The sequence below is a fragment of the Podarcis erhardii genome (assembly GCF_964252035.2).
Source record: "Podarcis erhardii genome assembly, chromosome: 4".
NCBI lineage: Eukaryota > Metazoa > Chordata > Lepidosauria > Squamata > Lacertidae > Podarcis > Podarcis erhardii.
In genome coordinates, this window is record NC_138508.1 from 6982414 (window position 1) to 6999987 (window position 17574).

Here is a 17574-nt window from a genome sequence, read left to right on the forward strand (position 1 = left end):
ACAAGCAGGGAGGGCGGCTTCTGGCAAAAGGAGAGGGAGCCACCGGTGGCTCTTACTTATCCTGACTCACCTCTGCCTCTCGACCTCCCTCCTCCCACTCGCCTCCTTCCTCTTCTGCCTCTGATTCTGCACTGCATTCTGCCACAGAGTCTCCCAGCTCACTAAGCCCTGTAACCCCTTCAGCTTCTGACACCTCCTCTACCCAGGCTTCTCCCTCTTCCCCCTCTGACCGCCCATCCTTCCTCCACCTCCACTCCTTCGGCTCTGAGCCATCTTCCCTTCCTGGTTCCCCGGCTGCTTCCTCCCACCATTCCTCTGTGCCCAACCAGTCCATGACATTGCTCCATCCCTCGGCCTCTGTCCCCACAAGGCAGCTTCCCCATACCTGATCTGGTTCCACAGCCACTGCTTCCCTTCTGCCCCCATGAAAAGGCAGGTCAGGAGATCTTGCCGGCATCCTTCTGCCACCTGCAAGAGAAAAAAGGTAAGCAGGATGCCAGGAGTGCCTGCTTCTCTCACAGGTGAAACAGGGCATCTCTAACAGCAGATGTGCCTTTGAGAAAGCCTTATCTGCTGAGAGCATTTGGATGTTTGTGCCCATTTCATATGTTTGTGGTGCAAAAATACATCTCCCCCCCCCCCTCTGGACCCTTTTCCCCAACTGTCTACCCCCAAAGCAAGATGAAAAGAACCCTCAGATGAGTTGGAAAACCAACAGAATGAGACCAGACAGAGAAAAATCACCTTCCTCCTTACCCAGTGGCCTCTCTCTGGGGTCCAACGGAGGCCTCTCTGCCTCACAGGAATCCAGGTCCATTTCTGCAAAGAGATCCTTTCCCTGAGAAAGAAACAAGGATTCAAAACAGAGAAAGGGGAGAAATACTAGAAAGAGAATGACAAAGACTTGAAGGGTGTGAGATCTCATTCCATAGATGCTTTCCTAGAAAATGGATGGGCCATCAGCAGACCATTATGGGATGTTCTCTGTCCTGTCTGGAGCCCCTTGGGAGTATCCAGAGGAAAGTCTCTCTCACCTGCTTTCTCTCCTCTGCCGTCTGACTCAGGAGGAAACCTTCGGCCAGGGCCACCGCCTGGGAACTGGTCTTCGCTCCGCATTCCCTCACCCAGCTCTCCATCTCCGGGGGAAGGACAGCCAGGAACTGCTCCAAGATCACCAGGTCCAGCATCTCAGCTTTCGTGTGCCTTTCCGGCTTCAGCCACTGATGGCAAAAGTGGTAGAGTCGGCTGCAAACCTCTCGGGGTCCTTTGGCCTCCTGGCAGCAGAACTCCCTCAACTGCTGACTCTGCACCTCTGAGCGGAGGGTGTCCTCCTCACCCAGAATCTTCTGCACTGGGTTTTCCCAGAATCCCCCACTGCTCCCAGTTTGGCTGGCATGGCCTCTTCCTGCCTCAGGGCCAGCTGAATCTTGCTCATCCATCTGTGCTCTCAGGAAGTCTTTGAGAGATCGGAAGAAACCCTTTAGTCTTCTGACAAGTTCTGCCCTTCTAAATGAGAAGCTGTGGCAAATCCTACAAAGCAAATACATTGTTCTGTTACAAAATTTGTAGGACAGGAAAATAAATATTTCCCTGAGCAAGCATGGATGAGTCTTGCTGGGAACCAGGGCTGGACTGCACCGCATCCCAGACCATGAGCTATCTTTTTGAAAAGAAATAGGAGGAAGAGGAGAAGAAATAAGTCTCTAGCCTTTTAGCAAGGCAAAATGTGGAGGCAACTGAAGGGAATTCTGGGAGATTAATCAACATGGTTTCTGCAGCCTTCCAGTCAAGACATGAAGTCAGAACCAACAGACAAGAGAATCGTTTGTATCTTATGAAAATGGATGCTTGGCTCTAGTGGGGGTCCTCACCCGGGGGTCCTCAGGAGTTGATCCCCCCCACTCCCCAGCTTCTGTCTCCTTTTCTTGCAGTTGGACTCTCTGCCACTCCCAGACAGACTCCTGGGGTGGGGTCCCTTTTTATTTGCTCTGAGGGCCAGATATGTATCTGACCAACCCCCTAAAGGCCAAGTGGGCTGGGCCAAAAACATCTCCCTTGAAATTTAGGCGGGTAATTATTATTATTATTATTATTATTATTATTATTATTATTATTATTATTATGTTAGATAGCTTAACACACACACAGCCATTGATGCCAAGGTCCCTGGAGGCTCGGTGAGTAGCTGCGCCAATTTCCGGCTGCTTTGCCAGCAACAATCCCTTTGGGACAGCGAGGATGTGGTCCTGGGATGCCATGCTCTGGGTGCGAAGGGATTGCTGCAGTGGCCTCTGTGGGGAGCTGCCCTGGGAGACGACTGGGAAACTGGTCCGCAATGCAGCAGCCAGACTATGGGCTGGGATCCCTCTCTTTATTCCTCTCCTTTCTCTCCCACCTTTCCTTCCTTCCTCCACGTGGGGTTTTCTTTTGGGGGGAGGCTAGTCCACCTCCTCGTCCAGCTTTGGAAAACCATTTGCACATGTTCCCTCTGTTGTGCAATGAGGCTGAGCGATGTCACACAGAGTTAAATCCCAGGGACTCCTTTGGTTAAAGAAGGGAGATTTTTTTCTGAAAGGGGGGGGGGCGGAGGGCCAGGTGAGTTTGGGATCCTCTGATCTCCAGGAAGGAGAGCGTGGCAGACCTGGCCCCTCCCGGATCAGGCCCCCCAGGCCTCCTCCCCTGCTGCAGCCCTGGGACCCCCCCCCCGTCTCCCCACTGCACCCTCTGGGGGGAGAGAGAGGAGACTCACCAGATCCCAGGAGGGGACAGCGAGGCAGCCCTTGCAGGAGAGACCCCCAAGCAAGGAAAGGACTGGGGAGGGAGGGAGGGAGGGGCCTTGGCTCTGGAGGACCTGCCCCCTCTTGCTTCCTGGCCTCTCTAGGAAGGCAGCTCACTTCCCTTTAACCCTTCCCAAGCCGAGTCCCTCCAGCTCAGCCCTCTCTCGCTTGGCACAACCTCAGATTCTTATTATTTTTAATGGATTAAGGGGGGGCAGCTGCCCCCCTGGCTAGGCCCATGCCCAGATATCCTTTTGGGGGTGAGGCTCTTGGCTGGACTCTGAGCATCTCCCTCCCTTGGCCAGAAACCAGAGGAAGAGCTTGCAGGGAAAAGGGCTTTGCAGGAGGCAAGGAAGCTCCTCCTGGAATTCAGGAGGGGAGAGAGAGGAGGGGATCCCAGGGTCATCTAGTCCAACCCCCAGCAATGCAGGAATCTCAGCTCAAGCATCCATGGCAGATGGCCGTCCGATCTCTGCTTAGAAACCTCCAAGGAAGGAGAGTCCCCCACCTCCCAAGGGAGACCTTTCCCCTGCCCAACTGCTCTTAGATGTCCCTCAAGGCAGCGGGTCCTGAGTTCTAGCCCTGCTGAAACAATCGCACTGGCTGCCAAGGAGGAACCAAGCGAAGTTCAAAATAAATAAATCCTATTCTCATCATAAATGAGTAATACTTTCTTATGCATCTTTTTATGCTAATGAAAGAAGTATGCCATTTCCCTTTCCAGAAATGCTTAATTGCTAATTCAATGGACTGAAAATGGATGGTTGTTGTTATTATGTTTAGGGAAGCTTTTAATATTTGATGGACTATTGTATTTTAATATTTTGTTGGAAGTCGCCCAGAGTGGCTGGGGAAACCCAGCCAGATGGGCAGTGTATAAATAAATTATTATTATTATTATTATTATTGTTGTTGTTGTTGTTGTTGTTGTTGTTGTTGTTGAAATTGATCAGGAGAGTGTTCTCCTTTTCAAAGAAGCAGGTGCTAATAGCATAACGTTGAAAGGCTAGGGAAATATGGGGAGCCCTAGAGCATCAACCCCTGACATCTCCTGCAAGGGCTGGACCAAATTGCTGCCTGAAACTCTGGGGAGCTGCTGCCAGTCAATATAGACCAGGGGTCCTCAAACTATGTCCCGTGGGCCGAATCCAGCCTGTCAGGGTCATGAATCTGGCCTGCACAGCCAGGAACCCGCCAAGTGTCCGAGGCTGAAAGCATCTTGCCACCCGCTCAGTCAGTCCCCACGCCTCGCTGAGGTAAGCGCCACAAGTGTGGTGGCGGTTCTACCAATGAAAGGCCAGGGGTTTCGCCTGGGGACGGGAAAGTGTTGTCTTTTGGCTTGAACAGTGAAGCTGAGGTTCCTTACTGTTAAGTTGTGGGCGAACATAGCAGATGACACAGCGATTTCTCCAAAGCAGCTCTTTATTTGTAAGCTGGACAGAACTGAACAGCAAACAGCTCAAATCCAGGGTTTCCCGCCTAAAATAACTGACGTGGACCTGAGTGAAAACTATCTACAGTATCCCCATGCTGGCCCAGGCTGAGAACGTCAGTACATAACACTTACGTATACCTTAAAGGTGGGAGAAAGAGGTATAGTCCCATTTCTGTGAGTGGAGCAGCGGTCATTCCACTCCTGTGATTTACATGCTCTGAAAGTTGGGATCTGTTTTGATATTTAAATTTTAAAAGGGTGGAGTGAAACCAGATATTGACCATCTTGTTAGCCTGAGGAGCCACATTCTGGTTGAAGGAGGCCAGGATTAGCCCCCAAGGCCTGGGGTGTCCCTCCTCCCCTGTAGTAGGACTTGGAATCCAGGAGAAAACTCTTGGAATAGCCTTGCCAGGTGCTCAGGGACGGAGTCACCTGTCCCCATGTCCTTCTCTTTGCAGATGTCCTGCAAACTGTGTTAAAATGTGACATCAAGCTTTATTTACAGCGGAAAATAACAAAGAAACATGGCGTGAGCTGTCTTCCACAGCCGTCTCCTCCTCGGTCAGAGTAAAAGAGAAGAAAGGATGGAAGTGATTTACAGACTGACTTCCATTCTTACACAGACAGTACAGAAGGTGTAAACATGGATATCATGTTACACTAGCAATGGGAGAATGAAATACTGACAGTTTGACCCCCAATTTGGTCCACAACCAAAGTTGGCAACCCTCATGGCCCAGGAGTGTCAGGGACTCCGTGGTGGGGGCAGTGGGGGGTGCTTTGGCCCAGACTGGCCCCTGACTCTGAGGCATCTTTCCTCCCGCAGGACCTCCGATGTTACGCCCTCTGTGACAATGGGGAAGAGCGGAAACCAGCAGCCAACAGCATCCCTTCTCTGCTGGTCTTTGCCCTAAGGTCCCCCATCTCAGAGCAAGTAGTTCTCCCTCATGGATTCAGTCCTTTCAAAACTTCCATCTCCCAAAGAGGCTCCCAAGGCTACTCATCCTCTGCAGTTGATAACAGACCTAACTGAAAAGAACGGCTTCCTCTTCTGGTGACACCAGAGAATTCTAGAAGACATTCACCCTTTCCATAGGATTATCCTCTTGGTTCATGTGGGAACCAATGACACTGCAAGCAATAGCCTCCAGAAGATCAAAAGAGACTATGAGGCTCTGGGCAGGAAATTGAAGCAATTAAATGCACAAATTGTCATCTCATCTGTCCTCCCAGTTGAACGACGTGGCCCAGGGAGAGAGAGAAAAATAGTGGAAGTGAACAGCTGGCTTCGCAAATGGTGTAAACAGGAACGGTTTGGATTCTTAGATCACGGACTGCAGTTTCTTGAAGATGGACTTCTGGCAAGCGATGGGCTGCACCTCACAACAGTTGGGAGGAATGTTTTTGCTAAAAATCTCAGAAACCTCATCAGGAGGGCTTTAAACTGACTAATGTGGGGGAGGGAGACAGTGCTCCTGAAGGTAGCAGTCTATCAATTGATGAAGATGATCATCCAAATGTCATAGACCAAGTGGAGCAAACAGCACACAGACCTAGTGGTGGGAGGAAAAAAATCCTTAAATAAGAGACACGGGGGAATGATTAATGGACTTCAATGTCTGTACACTAATGCGCAAAGCATGGGTAATAAACAAGATGAGCTTGAGCTCTTGGTACAGCAAACTAAATATGACATAATAGGCATCACTGAAACCTGGTGGGATACAACCTGGTGAGGAACAGCCATTCACACAGGGGAGAAACCTTATCAGTGTGTGGAATGTGGAAAGAGCTTCAGTCAGAGCCACAATCTCACTTCCCATCAAAGAATCCATACAAAGGTGGGAAAAACCATTATACAGCTTTAGAATCCAGGCCTTTGGCTAATTAACGTGTATGAAGATCAAAGTATTATGGGTCTTAATTAATCATGAGTTTAAAAAAGTGTTTGGAATAACCTTTCTAAAAAGACCAGAGGGATTTCTGTTGCGTATTGTTGGCAGGGACATCCCGAATGCCTTTAGAGAGGTATTTTTATATGCAACGGCCACAGCTCAGACTTAGGTGGGAAAGGGGTGGAAGGAAGACAAAAACGGACTGGCATAACAAGTTACAAGAATTTGCTGAAATGGTGCAGTTGACAAATAGCCTGAGAGGCACTTCAAAACAAAAAATTATTTAAAAACGGGATAGATATATGTTCAAAAATACAGTAAAGTTTCGCTATCTATGCTAGCATTCAATTGACGTTGGAAAGAGACTGAGTTGAGAAATAAGACCAAGGGTACATATTGATATAGGAATGTATTAGAAAAAAATGTAAAGAAATATACAATAATAAGAATACATTCATTTGTGAAAAAGGAATATACAACGGGATAGACAGGAAGTCTCAAGTGTTGGTACATATATGATTTTTGAATAATTTTTTGTCCTTGTTTTTTTTTTCTTTTAGCATGTCAACTTTGTATACATGTTGAAAATTATAGTAAAATAAGCCTTGTGATGTAACATGATCATGTTTACCGATGTAACATAAGAACATTAATAAATATTTTTTAAAAAATATATCTAATGCCCTTTTAACATGTGATGTTTTGTGTTTTTATGTGGTGTTTTTATGTTGTAACCATCCTGAGACCTGTGGGTGTAGGTAATAGGCTACAACCCTTAAAGGCCTAGGGGACTTTGACCCATCCCCCAATAAAATATTTGAGGATGCCACCCCCCAGTTTTTGGTGTGTCCCCCCCCCCCAACACAACCTTTTATCCTTCTCTTAAAAAATAAAAAAAACTCACAAATGTCATGAGGAAAACAAAATACAATAAAATACAAATGTGGACAGGTCCCATCTTTCTGGGCAAAACGCAAAAGTTTCTTTAAAAGAGGCTTTCCCAAACTTGGGTCCCCAGCAGCTCCCGGACTACAGCTCCCATCATCCCTCCCTATTGGTCCTGCTAGCTAGGGATGATGGGAGCCGTAGTCCAAAACCAGCTGGAGACCCAAGTTTGCTTTAAAGGGAAAGTAGGCTGGCCCTGCGACACCCTCTGCTGGCCAAAAGCACTGCCCCAGAATCTGAACCACCCCCAGTACTGCTAACTGGAATTAATAGAGTGCAAAACAGAAGTTTTGTGCTGATCCCGGGGGGAAGGTTACCGTAGGCGTAGTCAAAATCCAGTCCTGGGTCACTAGCCTGGAATCAGTTCACAAGGAGCGGGGCGAGGTCCGAAACAGGAAGCCGGGCGGGGACAGGAGCACTGGAGAGTCAGGTCTGGGTCCGGGCAGGAACAGGTACTCAACAACGACGACGTTGCTCTCACAACCTGGGACCGGGCCGACTGGCCTTTATCTGTTCTGAGGCCAGGAGCAGTCCCGGCCCCTAGGAGACCCGCCTCTCCTGGCCTTAAGGCGAGCACTCCTCCTGGGAGAAACCAGTTCCCTTCGCCTCTCTGCCCTGAGCCTCTGCAGTTCAGGAGAGGCTGAAGGGTTACTGGGCCCAGGGGGAGACTCACCTGCAGGCACTGAGTCCTCAACCACCTCCGGAGCCAGAGTGGAATCACCTGGTGCCTGCTCCTGAGGATCCGGCACAGGTGCAGGCGCTTCAGAGTCAAGGCCCTGCCCCAGTTCAGCCGGCCCTGGAGGCGGGGACTCCTGTGCAGGCTGGGATTCCTCTGGTTCAGCCTCTGAATCGGAATCCCAGGCCATCACAAGTTTGATCAGCACTTCAACCTTTAGGGAGCTTCTAGGTGCTTTCTGCGCCACCTAGAGTACCCACACATAGGAGAACAAATGAAAGACAAACACAAGGGGCAGAAAAAAACCTGGAAAGGGCCATACCAAATGGAGATCCGGTGTGAAGAGGTCACATTCCCCACTGCTGAACAATGCCACAGGTAGAGGAGATGGAATGCTAGAAGTGTCTCTGGGGCAAGGGGAGCTGCTGGGAAATTGAAGTACGGGCTCAAAGTATTACTTTTTTAAAAAGTTGCCCCCTTTATAGGCATTGCCATTCAAATGGCATGCATGCATCATGTGATTGATTGTGCAAGGCGGGCCTTACCTGGCCCCCCATCAATATTTTATTCAAGTCGGCAGCACTGGGTCGTGTGGTTTACAAATTAGATAAAGACATGAATCTCCTTCCTTTGCACATGTTCCAGCTTGTCAATATGCTCATTTATTCTTTTTAAAATTTATTTGCGTGCATCTGAAGATTTTACAATACAGGATGAAAGCATGGCTTTCTCAAAAACAAGTGAAGCCAGAGAAACCTATTTCTTTTTTTGGATGGAGTTACAAACTTTTTTGATCTGGGAACTGCTGTTGAAATAGTGCATCTCGATTTCAGTAAGGCTTTTGACAAAGTCCCCTGTGATATTTATGTGAGGAAGGTGGTAAAATGTGGGCTGAATTAGGTAACTGTTAGGTGGATTTGACTGACCGAACCCAAAGAGGACTCCTTCATGGTTCCTCCTCATCCTGGGGAAAAGTGACAAGAGGGGTGCTGCAGGGTTCTGTCCTGGGCCCGTTGTTGTTCAACGTCTTGATAAATGACATGGATGAAGGAACTGAGGGGATGCTCATCACATTTGCAGACAACACCAAAGGGAAAGACACGGGGGAATGATTAATGGACTTCAATGTCTGTACACTAATGCGCAAAGCATGGGTAATAAACAAGATGAGCTTGAGCTCTTGGTACAGCAAACTAAATATGACATAATAGGCATCACTGAAACCTGGTGGGATACCGGTAAGTCCCACGACTGGAATGTAATAATGGAGAGATACAATCTATTTCAGAGAAACAGACCAGACAAGAAAGGAGGAGGAGTGGCGTTATATGTCAGGGATGTGTATACCTGTGAAGAGATCCAAGATTTAGAACCTCAAAGCCAAAGTGAGAGCATTTGGGTCAAAATTAAGGGAGAGAAGAATAACAGGGACCTCATTGTGGGAGTTTACTATAGATCCCCAAGCCAAACGGAGGACATAGATGATGCCTTCCTGGAACAGATGGCCAAGCATGCAAAAGGAAGGGACTTAGTAGTAATGGGGGACTTCAATTACCCGGATATTTGCTGGATGTCAAACTCAGCCAAGAGCATAAGGTCAAACAGATTCCTCACTGGCCTTGCAAACAACTTCGTTGTCCAGAAAGTGGGAGAAGCAACAAGAGGAACAGCCATTTTAGATCTGGTCCTAACCAATGTTGATGACCTGGTTAGTGGGGTTGAAGTGGAAGGATCATTAGGTGTGAGTGATCATGCTCTTCTGAAGTTTACTATACAGCGGAAAGGAGCAGCCAAGCATACTAGGACTCAATTTCTTGACTTTAAGAAAGCCGAATTCATAAAACTTAGGGAATTGCTGGGTGAGATCCCATGGACAGTAATACTAAAAGGAAAGGGAGTTCATGATGGCTGGGAGTTTGTTAAGAGGGAGATAGTAAAAGCACAACTTCAGGCAATACCAATGAGACGGAAACATGGAAGGTGCCTAAAGAAGTCAGGGTGGCTATCTAAAGAACTTTTAACTGAGTTAACATTAAAAAAGAATGTGTACAAAAAATGGAAAAGGGGGGAAACCACCAAAGAGGAATTCAAACAAATAGCCAGCACGTGTAGACACAAAGTCAGAAAAGCTAAAGCACAGAATGAACTCAGGCTTGCTAGAGAGGTTAAAAGCAACAAAAAAGGCTTTTATGGGTATGTTCGTAGCAAAAGGAAGAACAAAGAAACCGTGGGGTCACTCAGAGGAGAAGATGGTGAAATGCAAACAGGGGACACAGAAAGGGCTGAACTCCTCAATGCCTTCTTTGCCTCAGTCTTCTCCGATAAAGAAAACAATGCCCAACCTGAAGAATTTGGAGCAAATGATTCAGCAGAGGAAACACAGCCCAGAATAACTAAGGAGATAGTACAAGAATACTTGGCTAGTTTAGATGTATTCAAGTCTCCAGGGCCAGATGAACTGCATCCAAGAGTATTAAAAGAACTGGCAGATGTGATCTCAGAACCACTGGCAGTCATCTTTGAGAATTCCTGGAGAACAGGCGAAGTCCCGGCAGACTGGAGGAGGGCAAATGTTGTCCCTATTTTCAAAAAGGGGAAAAGAGAGGACCCAAATAAGTACCACCCAGTCAGTCTGACATCAATACCAGGGAAGATTCTGGAGCAGATCATTAAGCAAACAGTCTGTGAGCACCTAGAAAGGAATACTGTGATCACCAATAGTCAGCATGGATTTCTGAAAAATAAGTCATGTCAGACTAACCTGATCTCATTTTTTGACAGCACTACAAGCCTGGTAGATGAAGGGAACGCAGTGGATGTAGCCTACCTTGATTTCAGCAAGGCATTTGACAAGGTGCCCCATGATATTCTTGTAAAGAAGCTGGTAAAATGCGGATTTGACTATGCTACCACTCAGTGGATTTGTAACTGGCTGACTGACCGAACCCAAAGGGTGCTCATCAATGGTTCCTCTTCATCCTGGAGAAGAGTGACTAGTGGGGTGCCACAGGGTTCTGTCTTGGGCCCGGTCTTATTCAACATCTTTATCAACGACTTGGATGATGGCCTCAAGGGCATCCTGAAAAAATTTGCAGATGACACCAAACTGGGAGGGGTGGCTAACTCCCCAGAGGACAGGATCACACTTCAAAACGACCTTGACAGATTAGAGAACTGGGCCAAAACAAACAAGATGAATTTTAACAGAGAGAAATGTAAAGTATTGCACTTGGGCAAAAAAAATGAGAGGCACAAATACCAGATGGGTAACACCTGGCTTGAGAGCAGTACATGTGAAAAGGATCTAGGAGTCTTGGTTGACCACAAACTTGACATGAGCCAACAGTGTGATGCGGCAGCTAAAAAAGCCAATGCAATTCTGGGCTACATCAATAGGAGTATAGCATCTAGATCAAGGGAAGTAATAGTGCCACTGTATTCTGCTCTGGTCAGACCTCACCTGGAGTACTGTGTCCAGTTCTGGGCACCACAGTTCAAAAAGGACACTGACAAACTGGAACGTGTCCATAGGAGGGCAACCAAAATGGTCAAAGGCCTGGAAACGATGCCTTATGAGGAACGGCTAAGGGAGCTGGGCATGTTTAGCCTGGAGAAGAGGAGGTTAAGGGGTGATGTGATAGCCATGTTCAAATATATAAAAGGATGTCACATAGAGGAGGGAGAAAGGTTGTTTTCTGCTGCTCCAGAGACGCGGACACGGAGCAATGGTTCCAAACTACAAGAAATAAGATGCCACCTAAACATTAGGAAGAACTTCCTGACAGTAAGAGCTGTTTGACAGTGGAATTTGCTGCCAAGGAGTGTGGTGGAGTCTCCTTCTTTGGAGGTCTTTACGCAGAGGCTTGACAACCATATGTCAGGAGTGCTCTGATGGTGTTTCCTGCTTGGCAGGGGGTTGGACTCGATGGCCCTTGGGGTCTCTTCCAACTCTATGAGTCTATTATTCTATGATTCTAGGTGTCCAAACACCGGACAGCAGAGGCTGTTCTGGGGAGGGACCCCCATGGGGAAGTGGGGGAGGATGGGGCTTTGGGGAAGGGGTTGTCCATTTGCTGGAGAGGAGGACTCTACTGGCCTAGGTTCACATATCCTGTTTGAAAGGGAAATCACCCTAGGGACTTCCTGTGAAATTCTGCGTCAGGAATGCTGTTCCTACAATGGAGGCACGTGCAACACTACTACACTGTGGAACTGTAGCAGGCTCCAATTTGGACTTTATGAACATATGTGGAACAGAAACTAGCAGACATTTGGTCTTTATGAATGAACTGATTTATTGCACTTTATGTGTTGTTTATGTGCAAGATAAACATTTGATATTGTGATAAGAATATATAGAAGAGTATTGTTTATGTGAATCCACAGCCAGTTACGTCTTGTGTTTGTCGAATGTATTTCATGTAACGGAAGGTTTGATGTTGTTTTGCAAATTCCTAGAATGGAATCTTGGAAGTTGGACGTCCCTTCTATAATGCATAGGTAAAGGTAAAGGGACTCCTGACCATTAGGTCCAGTCATGGCCGACTCTGGGGTTGCGGCGCTCATCTTACTTTATTGGCCGAGGGAGCCGGCGTACAGCTTCCGGGTCATGTGGCCAGCATGATTAAGCCGCTTCTGGCGAACCAGAGCAGCGCACAGAAACGGAAGGCGAAGGGGTAGATTTAAGAGACCAAATTCCCAACGGCATAAAACCTCTTCAGTCAGTTTAAAATCCACTTTCCCAGTTTGATGTCCTAAGGCATATATCTCATTCAGCCCACATTTTACCAGCTTCCTCACATAAATCTCACGGAGGACTTTGTCAAAAGCCTCACTGAAATCAAGATGCACAATTTCCACAGCAGTCCCCTGATCAACAAAGTTTGTAACTCCATCCAAAAAAAGAAAAGGAGAGATTTCTCTGGCTTGACTTGTTTTTGAGAAAGCCATGCTTTGATCCTGTATGTTGTAAAATCTTCAGATGAAGGGTGAATAAATTTTAAAAATAATAAAATATTGACATGTGCAAAGGAAGGAGATTTATGTATTTATTTAATTTCTAAACCAACCAACCCAGTGGTGCCGACCTGAATAAAATATTGGTGGGGGGCCAGGTAAGGCCTGCCTTGCACAATCAATCACATGATGCATGCACACCATTTGAATGGCAATGCCTATAATTGCAACAACTTTTTAAAAAAGTAATATTTTGAGCCCGTAGTTGTTTCCCAGCAGCTCCCCTCGCCCCGCAGAACACTTCTAGCATTCCATCTCCTCTACCTGTGGCATTGTTCAGCAGTGGGGAAAGTGACCTCTTCACACCGGATGTCCATTTGGTATGGCCCTTTCCAGGTTTTTTTCCTGCCCCTTGTGTTTGTCTTTCATTTGTTCTCCTATGTGTGGGTACTCTAGGTGGCGCAGAAAGCACCTAGAAGCTCCCTAGAGGTTGAAGTGCCGATCAAACTTCAGTTTTGCGCTCTATTAATTCCAATTAGCAGTACTGGGAGTGGTTCAGATTCTGGGCCAGTGCTTTTGTCCAGCAGAGGGTGTCACAGGGACAGCCTACTTTCCCTTTAAAGCAAACTTGGGTCTCCAGCTGCTTTTGGATTACAACTCCCATCACCCCTAGCTAGCAGGACCAATGGGGAGTGATGATGGGAACTGTAGTCCGGGAGCTGCTGGGGACCAAAGTTTGGCCCGTAAAGATGGGACCTGTCCACAGGGTCCCCGGACGTTTGACGGTCTATTGATCCCTGTGCCACCACTGTGATCACTTCCCCGCTGCCACCAACCCATTTCTCTCGGGTACACACCGAGTCCAGACAGTTAACATTAAACCAAATAAACAAGTTTATTTCATAAGCATTAACAAGTTTATGGTTTCAGATAATTTTTCTTGTCAGTTTCTTAACCTTAGTTTCTTTACCGGCCTATACCTTCCTAATACCTTCTGATTATCCCAACTGACTCCTCTTAACAGATTCTCTCACTCTCTCATATCAGACTAGCCCAACCCACAGACTTATGCTCCCTCCTTCTCTAACTCCAGACTCACCTCTTAACAACTCTCACTCCTCCCCTTGGGTTCCTATTGGTTAATCATTTTATACTTAGTTAACCCTTTCCTTATGACCCAGAAGGATGTCACACGCCTAGGAGGGCAAACCCCACAGGCCTCCTTAAATATTTTAGGGGGGGGGAGACGCCTAGGTCTTTAAGCATTGGCGCCTATTCCTACACCCACAGGTCTCAGGATGGATACAACATACAAACACAAAACACCACATGTTAAAAAGGCATTAGATGTCAATCAGCCAAACGCCAGGTAATAAAGGTGCGGATTTCTTGGCTCCTAAAGCTGTATAATGGTTTTCCCGACCTTTGTATGGATTCTTTTATGGGAAGTGAGTTTGGAGCTTTGACTGAAGCTCTTTCCACATTCCACACACTGATAGGGTTTCTCCCCTGTATGAATTATGTGATGAGAAGTGAGAGAGGAGCTCTGACTAAAGCTCTTTCCACATTCCATGCACTGATAGGGTTTCTCCCCTGTATGAATTCTTTGATGAGAAGTGAGATCGGACCTCTTCCTGAAGCTCTTTCCACATTCCACACACTGATAGGGTTTCAACCCTGTATGAATTCTTTGATGGCAAGTGAGTTGGTCCTTCCTCCTGAAGCTCTTTCCACATTCTACACACTGATAGGGTTTCTCCCCTGTATGAATTCTGTGATGGGAAGTGAGATCGGACCTCTTCCTGAAGCTCTTTGCACATTCCACACACTGATAGGGTTTCTCCCCTGTATGAACTCTGTGATGGGAAGTGAGATTGTGGCTGTGACTAAAGCTCTTTCCACATTCCATGCACTGATAGCGTTTCTCCCCTGTATGAATTCTTTGATGGGAAGTGAGACTGGAGCTATCAGTGAAGCTCTTTCCACATTCCACACATTCATAGGGTTTCTCCCCTGTATGAATTCTGTGATGGGAAGTGAGACTGTGGCTGTGACTGAAGCTCTTTCCACATTCAAAGCACTGATAGGGTTTCTCCCCTGTATGAATTATTTGATGGCAAGTGAGATGGGAGCTCTGACTGAAGCTCTTTCCACATTCCATACACTGATAGGGTTTTTCCCCTGTATGAATTCTGTGATGGGAAGTGAGATCGGACCTCTTCCTGAAGCTCTTTGCACATTCCACACACTGATAGGGTTTCTCCCCTGTATGAATTCGCTTATGGGAAGTGAGACTGGAGCTGTGACTGAAGCTCTTTCCACATTCCACACACTGATAGGATTTCTCCCCTGTATGAATTCGCTTATGGGAAGTGAGACTGATGTTGTGACTGAAGCTCTTTCCACATTCTACACACTGATAGGGTTTCTCCCCTGTATGAATTCGCTTATGGGAAGTGAGACTGAAGCTGTGACTGAAGCTCTTTCCACATTCCACACACTGATAGGGTTTCTCCCCTGTATGAATTCTTTGATGAAATGTGAGAATGTCCTTCCTCCTGAAGCTCTTTCCACATTCCACACACTGATAGGGTTTCTCCCCTGTATGAACTCTTTGATGGGAAGTGAGAGAGGAGCTCTTCCTGAAGCTCTTTCCACATTCTACACACTGATAGGGTTTCTCCCCTGTATGAATTCGCTTATGGGAAGTGAGACTAAAGCTTTGACTGAAGCTCTTTCCACATTCCACACACTGATAGGGTTTCTCCCCTGTATGAATTCTGTGATGGGAAGTGAGAGAGGAGCTACCTGTGAAAGTCTTTTCACATTCCACACACTGATAGGGTTTCTCCCCTGTATGAACTCTTTGATGGGAAGTGAGATCGGAGCTCTTCCTGAAGCTCTTTCCACATTCTACACACTGATAGGGTTTCTCCCCTGTATGAATTCTCTGATGGCAAGTGAGATAGGAGCTCTGACTGAAGCTCTTTCCACATTCTACACACTGATAGGGTTTCTCCCCTGTATGAATTCTTTGATGGGAAGCAAGACTGTTCTTCTTGCTGAAGCTCTTTCCACATTCCACACACTGATGGGGTTTCTCCCCTGTATGAATTCTGTGATGGGAAGTGAGAGAGGACCTACCTGTGAAAGTCTTTTCACATTCCACACACTGATAGGGTTTCTCCCCTGTATGAACTCTTTGATGGGAAGTGAGATCGGAGCTCTTCCTGAAGCTCTTTCCACATTCTACACACTGATAGGGTTTCTCCCCTGTATGAATTCTCTGATGGAAAGTGAGATGGGAGCTCTGACTGAAGCTCTTTCCACATTCCACACACTGATAGGGTTTCTCCCCTGTATGAATTCTTTGATGGGAAGCAAGACTGTTCTTCTTACTAAAGCTCTTTCCACATTCCACACACTGATATGGTTTCTTTCCAATGAGATTTTGTTGATGGGAAGTGGAATGGGAGCTCTGACTGCAGCTTTCTCCACACTCTAAATTTTTACGTGGCTTCTCCTCTCTGGGGATTTTATCTTGGTCACCTTTGTTCTCGATTTCCGATTCATTACAATCTGCAATGGAGACAAAAAGGGATTAGACACTCATGAACAAATGGAGAAGAACTGAAGGGAGCTCGGGGGGGGGGTGTTCATTACCTGTGTTGTTTGTCATTAACCAACATATTTATTATGAGATTCTGATGTGTTGTTGAATGTTGCTTTGTTTGATATACAGTAGTGGTCAAAATTGCAGAAGCCTTTTGGAGAAAAGTGTATTTCAGAGGCTTGATGGCTCAAAACTCCGCTTCTTTTGGAGTACTATCATAAAATTATATATCAATGGAAGGTTAATTTTATCAAGAATGCAATTCAACAAAGTTTGTTTAATTATCCATATTCTATGAAACATTATAGCCAAATAACCAGAAAAGGAAGCACAACTTGCTTAGGTTGACTTTTGTCAGTGTGTTACGTGATTGCTAACAAGTTGGTTGGTTTTCTGTCTTCTTTCATTTAGTGAGGTTGAAAAACATCATAAAATTATAGAAATGGCACAAAGAGTTGACAGGTCACCCAGAAAGCGATGTAAAATTGTACTATTAAGTGAACAGGGCTACAGTTATGAAGAAATTAGAAGAAAGATTGGGGAAAACTTAACCAAAGCTGGCATTTCTATATTTTGGAAGAGGTATAAGGAGACTCAGTGACTACAAAATCAGGCCGGTAAAGGCAGGAAAAGGTGCACAAAGGCAAGTGACGATCGAAGAATAGAGAGACTGTCCCTACATGACAGAAGAATATCATCTGGGTGTATACAAGATGACATGGTGCAATGCAATGTGAAGTTGAGTGCAAGGATTGGTCTAAATGTTAGAGTTCTAAGGAAAAAGCCATTGTTATCTCTCAAGCAAAGCTTGAAAAGATAGGAGGAGGAGGAGGAGGAGGAGGAGGAGGAGGAGGAGGAGGAGTTTGGATTTGATATCCCACCTTTCACTCACCTTCAGGAGTCTCAAAGCGCCTAACAATCTCCTTTCCCTTCCTCCCCCACAACAAACACTCGGTGAGGTGAGTGGGGCTGAGAGACTTCAAAGAAGTGTGACTGGCCCAAGGTCACCCAGCAGCTGCATGTGGAGGAGTGGAGACGCGAACCCGGTTCACCAGATTACGAGTCTACCGCTCTTAACCACTACACCACGCCATGACTAAACCCTTGTTAAGTGGACCGTGGAACAATGGGACAGTGTTATTTGGAGGGATGAGAGCCAAATCTCCTTGCTTAGTAGTGATGGCATGAAATACGCGAGGAGAAGAATCAGAGAAGATTTACATCCTACTTGCATTACACCGACTGTGAAACACCCAGATAGTGTGATGATCTGGGGT

At 46.6% G+C, this 17574-nt stretch overlaps 2 protein-coding genes across 2 annotated transcripts in view; both read right to left on the bottom strand.

Moving 5' to 3' along the window:
• Positions 1-2819, bottom strand: part of LOC309340986 (uncharacterized protein) — a 47522-nt gene extending 44703 nt beyond the window's left edge. The window contains exons 1-2 of the mRNA XM_081860348.1: positions 2750-2819; positions 1035-1530 (exon numbers count right to left, since the gene is read on the bottom strand). Coding sequence (XP_081716474.1) covers positions 1035-1439 — 405 coding nt within the window. The 5' untranslated portion in view covers positions 1440-1530; positions 2750-2819. The remainder of the gene's footprint in view (positions 1-1034; positions 1531-2749) is intronic.
• A 9941-nt stretch (positions 2820-12760) lies between these two features.
• Positions 12761-17574, bottom strand: part of LOC309340933 (uncharacterized protein) — a 151196-nt gene continuing 146382 nt past the window's right edge. The window contains exon 6 of the mRNA XM_081860194.1: positions 12761-16263. Within this exon, the coding sequence (XP_081716320.1) occupies positions 14081-16263 (2183 nt within the window). The 3' untranslated portion in view covers positions 12761-14080. The remainder of the gene's footprint in view (positions 16264-17574) is intronic.